Raw genomic sequence first — 7,628 nt, 5'->3', positions numbered from 1 at the left:
TTTATTGTGATAATGTTAGTGATATTTATTTATCTAGCTACCCCGTATATTATCAGCGCACCAAATATGCGGAGATGGACATCCATTTTGTTCGCGAGAAAGTAGTGTTGGGTCAAGTACGGGTGTTGCACGTTCCTTCACGGTATCAATTTGCAGACATTTTCACTAAGGGCCTCCCTAGACAATTGTTTTTGGATTTCAGATCCAGTTTTAGTGTACGACCTCCTCCCGCTACGACTGCGGGGGTGTGATAGAGATAGAAATCTACTCGGATTTAATCTCTTAGGATATTTGATGTATATTATACTTCTAGTTATATTTGGGTTTCTAATTGTATTAGGAATCATATTGTAATCCCCTATATATTTGATCAATGGAATACATTCCAATTCAAAGAGTTTCTCATAATCTAGCACTATTAAGTACTTAATAAGAACATCATCAATTTGGAAATCTTGTTTTCCAAAGATTTCTTCAACGACTTAGTACGTTCATCCTCCTCAACTCCCCTAACAAAAGTTGTCAACCAAGAATCATCATCGTCATCTGGACCTTCGTTGTGATTAACAAAATGATGAGTAGTAACATCGACATCGATACACATATCATACTTTAACATAGGGTTATGTTTTTCTGTATAGTTAACATAATCCAATATCGATGAAAGCATTCCGTACTTGACAGCTGTCCAAACACCAGGAGTGACATAATCAGGCAAATTAACCGTCGTCTGTCGCGGCAGTTAAGACGTCCAAATAAAGCGTCTTAGGATCAATTAGAAAAACTAACTTTCTCGTATCATCATCGGCATTGTTGTCAGTTTTGGATCGGACGGTGTAACAATATGGTTTGTATAAACATTCGTAATCGTTGTCGCAAGCGTGATTATCGACCTCGTCGTAGTTTTTCAAATTGAGCAAAACCTCGATTTCGGTGGTGTAGTCGATTTCGTCGAGACGGGGTTGTGGGGAGTGGTTGAAAGATGATGTGATTTGTTTCAAGGTAACATTGCATGTAGCGCCGATAGTATGCATGGTGGATAATCGATACTCCCTCCGTAGAATTGAATGAAATAAAGTAATAAAACAAGTCGAGTTGAGTAGATATTTTAATAAGAAAAACAAGTGGGAATGTGGAAGTTGTACATAGTTAACTTCACTAATATTGTAATTAGTAGATTATTAGTAGCTTAATCAATTGAGGCCTTAGCTTTGCTACCAAGTTGTTGGTGCTTGTATAAAAGACAAAGTATGTCTGATTATCTAAGGTATTAAATAATACCCATTAAAATCTCATTTTCTCTCTCATCCTCTTTTCCCTATTTCCTTCCCTGTACTTTAGAATCAGAATTGCTGATTCTCATCATTGTATCAGAGCAAGTCGATCTTTCTTTTTCGATCTAGTTCTTCATTCTTTGCATTACAAACAAACTCACACTTTGAATTTTTCCTTGGAATTAATTTCCGATTTTTTTTTTCGCGAAATTCATTGTTCCTATTTCGATTAATTTATTCCATATTTTCATCCAACATAAATATATCTCTTTTTCAACTTTTTTTTTCTTCTCAGCTACCTGTTCTAAATAGTTACAACATCTTGAGAGCAGGTGACAAAATGTTTTCACCAACGGATGGCTAGCTAGCTAGCTAGCTACATGCTCGAAGCTTTAAGTTTTTACAAGCATACCCATTTTTATCACCATATCTAGGAGTTGCTCTTGGTGGCCTGTATTTGTTTTTTAAAACCAAAACCCGATGGAGCCGGATCAGTTGATTATGTTCCACTTTTCGATCCTCTAAATTTTGATTTTTGGGTTACCAGTCGGGTCAAAACCCAAAATTTTTCCGTCCAGGCCTGTTATCCTGGTTTAAATTTAATAAAATTATTAATTTTTCTTAGTGCCCTAATATCATGTGTTATTTTTTATTGTTTTCCTACTCTTTTGTCTTCAACATCCATCCCTACTACCATAAAAATGGAGAACTAAAGTTTAAAAGTTCTAACTATATATTATTTTTTTTGAATAAATAACCTCGAAAATTGTATGGAGACATATTCAATAATTTTCAATTCTGTCTAATCCGGACCAGACAAGAAGAATTTTGTCCGGTCCAGACCTGAATTTCTTTGGTCCACAAATTTTTCCGATTACGGTTCCGGTCTTGTTTGGTTATGAACGGGTGTACAACCCTACAAATCATTTTAAAGTTAGTTTATCCGGCAATGATGTCATATATGACTGTATTTCAATTATCATCTTATTAATAAACTTTTTTAGAAAAAGGAAGAAATAAAGCATTTGACTCCTAACTAAAATGGGTGCATTCAGCATGGGGATGTCAATGGGGCGGGGCGGATGCGGATATAGGTCCCTCCATCCCCATCCCCACCTAAAATTTTCATCCCCATCCCCGCCCCATCACCTATGGCGGGTACAAAAGCCATCCCCATCCCCGCCCCAACGGGTATAAACTAAAATCCATCCCCGCCCCACCACCCAGCTGGGTATCCATCCCCTTCTTATCCCCGCCCCATACCCGCCTAATTTTTCTTATTTAGTAAATTTGTCATATATATGAAGTAATGAAAGTTAACGTTAGGAAGAAAAAAAAAAAACCTTATGACTAAAGTAACATATATATAGTAAAAAAAGAATACCCGTCATAACAAAAATATCAAAACAAAAAACTTAAAAATCTCACCTAAATTCATATTATCTCTTAGACATGCAAATAAACTCACACTTACGCCATCACTCATGGCGGGTATGAAGCGGGGAGAGTGGGGATGGGGCGGGGCGGATGGGGATGGGGCGGAGCGGGCGGGGATGGAGCGGGTTCAACACAAAATCCACACCCGCCCCATCACCCATGGCGGGTACGATTTTTATACCCATCCCCGCCCCATCACCCACCAAACCTACCTCCATCCCCGCCTACTTGGGGCGGATGCGGGGCGGGTCTCCCACGGAACCCGCCCCATTAACATCCCTAATTCAGCATCACTTACTACGTAGTTGGGATATAAGGCAACATAAACTACATTGTTAGATGCAACGTGTGACATAAATAGGTAAGTTTGTTGTTTCATGTCTTACATATAATTTGTAATTTTCCTAATGATATAATTTGGGCCCTTAAGTATACCTGCTCAACTACTTAGCCTAAATGGCATAAGCAGTTAAGCACAACCTTCTTGGTCCGCTTCCTTTAGAGACTACTACGTAGATGAGTATTAAATATTAATACTCTTTGTGACAATGTGATGGCCTTTTGTATCCACTGTAACTTTTTTATTTCTAATATTTTGTATTTGTTTGTAATTATTTATTTTGACTAATTGTTTGCGCTATAATAAATTAAGTACTCCCTCCGTCTCTTTTTGTTTTTTACGTTTTCCTTTTTGGGTGTTTCAAAATGTTATTTACATTTCCTTTTATTTTATCACATAAATGATTTAATATTTTATCAAAATTTGTGCAAGTTATTATATTAACCAATTAAATCCATTGGGTCATTTAATCCCTCACACTTTTCGATAAAGACATTAATTTTTTCTCATTTTTCCAATATCAGAATTTTGATAATAGTGAAAACATTATAAATAAACGTAATTTTCCTCGTTTACATGAAAAACTTAGAAGAATCTCAATACCCATTAATTAGTCGTTAAAACGCGTACAAAATACCAAACGTAAAAAACAAAAAGAGACGGAGGGAGTAATAGACAAGTTGAACAATTAAAATCAAGTTGGTAACAGATGCATAAAAGGCGAATATTCTGATTTTTAAAAATTCGGATCGGATCCAGATTCTAGGATATCCGATCCGAATTTTCGGATATCTTATCAGATCGGTTTCGGATCACAATTCCCCGATCCGAAAATTTCGGATATCCGAATTTTCAAAAACAATCTGAAAACAAACTCTATACCAAACTGAACTAAAAGCACAAACATACTGTTCTACTACAATTCTGATATCACGATCCTGTTCCTCAAGTTGTAAACTCTGCAGCAAACCGACAGATAAAAAGACAGACAGAGGGAAAACACACCAAAAGTACTCTCATTGTTCTATAAACAAAAAACCTAATATACACCACTGTAAAAGCTATTTATAAGGGATTATCAACACAGCCATGCGGAAAGTTAAATGATTTTTTTACTAATGAACAAGATTTCATTATAACATTAAACACAAGAATGTGGAGGATTAGCCCTTCTATTTTTAGCTCTTTGACTTTGAGTGCTTCACAAGCCAGTCAATAACTGCATCGATGTTTGAAGAGTTCTTGCAGGAGATCATAAAACAGCATACCTCTCTGTCTGTAATTGACTTCAGCTCCCTGCACAAGGAAAGAATTTAAGTGCTCGTATAATGGTGTCGAAAATCTCACAGCTACAGGTTACACAGACATGACATGACCTGATAAAAGGGCGGGCCGGGCCGCAGCCTTAAAAACATGCCCATTATGTCGGGCCGGGACAAGCATCGGATCGTTTTTTGTGCACAAACCCTGCTATTTCGGGCCAGAAACCAGTGGCATTCGGGCCATTCAGGCCGGGTCAAAACTTACATCTCAAAGTGTAGTTTTTTTAGTCTACCTGATCAACTATAACCCGGCCCAACCCGACCCAAAGGTGCTGGTTTGGGCACCCTAAAATGTTTTCAGACCCAAATCCGAGCCCGCCCTGAAGCCCGTTTGACACACACAAAAGTTATGGATTGGGGCATATTGTTTGTGTTAGAGCCCGACCCGGCCCGAATTTTGATCACCTCTAAGTTTTACGATGCCCAAAACTCGAAAAAAATATTGAAATTCGGGGCCAGCCCAAAAATCGGGCCCAAGTGTTCTGCCCAAAACCCGCCAATTTTGGGCTGGGTCGGGCCAGCAGGCCGGGCTCGTGTTGATCAGCTCCAGCATAAAAAGCTTGCACCAAGAACCCTTCAAGTACAGATTACAAGAGATAAAAGGCAGGTTAGTGTGAAAATTACTAACATTTGTTCCATAAAATCTTCTTTCAAGATAGCTCCAGCCTTGTCTGTTTTGTTTCCGAGCACCAGCAGAGGGATACCACTGAGTGAGGGTTTGCTGAGAAGATCATGAAGTTCACTTCTAGAGATGCTTATGTTATCATGGTCAGCAGCATCAACAACGTAACTGCAACAGATATAGACACAGCCATTATAAAGATAGTAATGAAACTCAAGTTTGTGCACCAAAATGAGGAAGCTTATCTTGCTGCTTAGAAAGAAGAACACAACAAAAGATTTTGGACATGATGATAAAGTGGTAAATATTGAAACTAATTCTGTTACTTTAAATCCATGATCCAGCAAGATTAACCAACGGATTCACGCAGATATTCACATGATAAATACTCTGCGGAGGGCAACCAGCAGGAAGAAGCGAAGTAATTACCATTTAGTCATTTACCAATGAAGTCAAATCTTAACTTATAGCAAAGGTAGGACACAGACAATTTGGCAGGAAGATTAGCAGCACAAGAACAATGAATTTAGCTAGGACTTAGGACTACAAGGAAACTATTGACATCTTCTAAATATCGGTCTGTTGGGTGCACGTGCATATGCCAGGCTCAGTACATTATATGGACAAGCGTGTGTGTTTGACTGTCAGAATATCAGACTGCATTAGAGTAGACGAGCGCAAATGTAGTAGAGCACAAATGGAGTATTCCGCCAAAGATAACCAGATGGTTGCTTCTAGTTATGTAGGTTTCAAAGTATAAATATGTCCTTGTCTTTGATAACGTTGGACACATAATCAGTCAGGCAAGAGACAAGATAGCTACAGACTTCGAGCATACCAAGCTTCAGTGTATAAAACTAATAAAAGAATTCATTGTTAATTATCTTCCCAACATTTCAAAGAACAATAAAATATGGAGCAAATCTAGTGATAAAAGGCCGGAAAGAATAATCTAAGCAAGTCATCCAGGGTAAAAGCATAAAGCAATAGACTAAAAGAGAGAAAAAAGTCTCATACACTATAGCGGAGACAGCACGGCAATATCTCTCCCACATACTGCGAAATCTTGGTTGACCTCCAATATCCCACAACTTTATTGTAACATTCCCTTTGGTGACCTTCTTCATATTGAAACCAACCTAGCAATTAAATGAAAACAAAAGAACAATGTAAATTAACCACAACTCCTTTTATACAGAGATGTAGTTCCATGAGAGAATAGAAGGAAATAATATAAGGGTAACATAACACTTACAGTGGGGATCATATCTTCACTATATCCTCCAGTCGCCACAACGTTTACAAGAGAAGTTTTTCCTGCATTCTGAAGTCCTATCAAGGACAACTCCATTTCCTGCTTGAAAAAGAGGCTACAAGAAGATAAAAAAAATAGAAGGTAAGTTCGTGCTTCAAAGGTATGCGAATGAAAAACAATCTAATAAGCCATCAAAAACAATGCTGTAACATATGATGGATCCATCATCTATTCATAGCAATACTTTACTTAGGGAATAATGCATTTTCCAGACAGATTGAATGAGATAATTTGATAATCCGAAAGTAGGTAAGACCACTTAAAACACCTACGATAAGGAATCATAAGAGCATTGGCCATCATAATTAGATTATCCGAAAAGAATTCTCTTAATTAAGCATAGAACACAGAGAATTGACATGCTACTTCTTTTCAAAACGAAAGACGTTTTACACATTGATTTTTAAAAAAACCTAAATACAATCTTTATTGGTACAGAACAAAAAAGCAGATTGCTTGTTAATTTTTTCTATTCATATGTAGCTGGATTTACCTCATGCCCTATATTTCAGCTGGTATAGCACAAAAATCAACCAGAAACCACATATTGTAGCGAATTTCACCTCAAAAATTGTATTTTTTACTTGATTTTTTCAGTTATTCATGAAATTAGGAATTATGAACAATTTATCATGAACTCAAAATATATAAAATTACCTAATTAGAAACCCTACGTTTTCCGGCAATCTAAAAGTTAAAGTTTCAAGCCGCTACCAGCATCTACGACGGAATTATTCTCCGGCAAGAAGATTAACAGAAATTCAAAATTCGGAAAAAAACAATAAAATTCAAGGGGGGTAATTAAACACGAAAATCAAATCGAAAACAATCATAGATTAAAACATCAGAAAACACAATTACGAGAAATAAGAGAGACAAACCTTCGAAGCCAATTGAGTAAAGCTTCCCAGACACCCATGGCTGCCGACGATGTAAGTTTAGAGAGAGAAAGAAGAGAGAGAGATCTACGGGGGATATTCTCTCACACAATCTCTCTCACTCACTCTTACATTCAATTTTGACCTCCCTGTTGAAAATCTTTTCCAGGAATAAAAAAAAAAGGAAAAACAAAAGGAATTTTAAATAATATTTTTAAAGGAAGGTAATGATAGGTGGAGAGATATTAGTGGGTGGAAGGGGCAGTAATTTATTTTAAAAAAATTAATGTGGGCCCATGCTATGATTTGGGGACGAAAATACACGAACCCGTAATATACGTGCTAGGCATTTTGTGGACCAATCAAACAGGTTGGCGTTTTTTATTCTCTTCGCAGTGTTTAGAAGTGATTACCACGCGCCTTAGTAGTAAGGAGATTTT

General features: G+C 37.2%; 1 protein-coding gene across 1 annotated transcript; it reads right to left on the bottom strand.

Moving 5' to 3' along the window:
- Positions 1–3,943: 3,943 nt before the first annotated feature.
- Positions 3,944–7,361, bottom strand: LOC110800821 (ADP-ribosylation factor-like protein 8b). The gene is made up of 5 exons (XM_022006144.2): positions 7,192–7,361; positions 6,251–6,365; positions 6,013–6,134; positions 5,002–5,163; positions 3,944–4,347 (listed from the first exon to the last, which is right to left on the bottom strand). The coding sequence occupies exons 1-5, from the start codon at positions 7,227–7,229 to the stop codon at positions 4,230–4,232; spliced, it is 555 nt and encodes a 184-aa protein (XP_021861836.1). The 5' UTR covers positions 7,230–7,361; the 3' UTR covers positions 3,944–4,229.
- Positions 7,362–7,628: the final 267 nt, after the last annotated feature.

Source organism: Spinacia oleracea, chromosome 3, assembly GCF_020520425.1.
Source record: "Spinacia oleracea cultivar Varoflay chromosome 3, BTI_SOV_V1, whole genome shotgun sequence".
NCBI lineage: Eukaryota > Viridiplantae > Streptophyta > Magnoliopsida > Caryophyllales > Amaranthaceae > Spinacia > Spinacia oleracea.
The sequence above is the reverse complement of the archived record's forward strand: the minus strand, read 5'-3'. Positions and strand labels throughout refer to the sequence as shown.

What these genes read in the sequence shown, in the direction of transcription:
- LOC110800821 (XM_022006144.2), bottom strand. Translation starts at nt 7,229, where the DNA reads ATGGGTGTCTGGGAAGCTTTACTCAATTGGCTTCGAAG. An exon ending in TTACTCAATTGGCTTCGAAG is followed by an intron (nt 6,366 to 7,191) that starts GTTTGTCTCTCT and finishes ATCTTCTTGTAG; the next exon opens with CCTCTTTTTCAAGCAGGAAA. An exon ending in CGTGCTGTCTCCGCTATAGT is followed by an intron (nt 5,164 to 6,012) that starts GTATGAGACTTT and finishes TATCTGTTGCAG; the next exon opens with TTACGTTGTTGATGCTGCTG.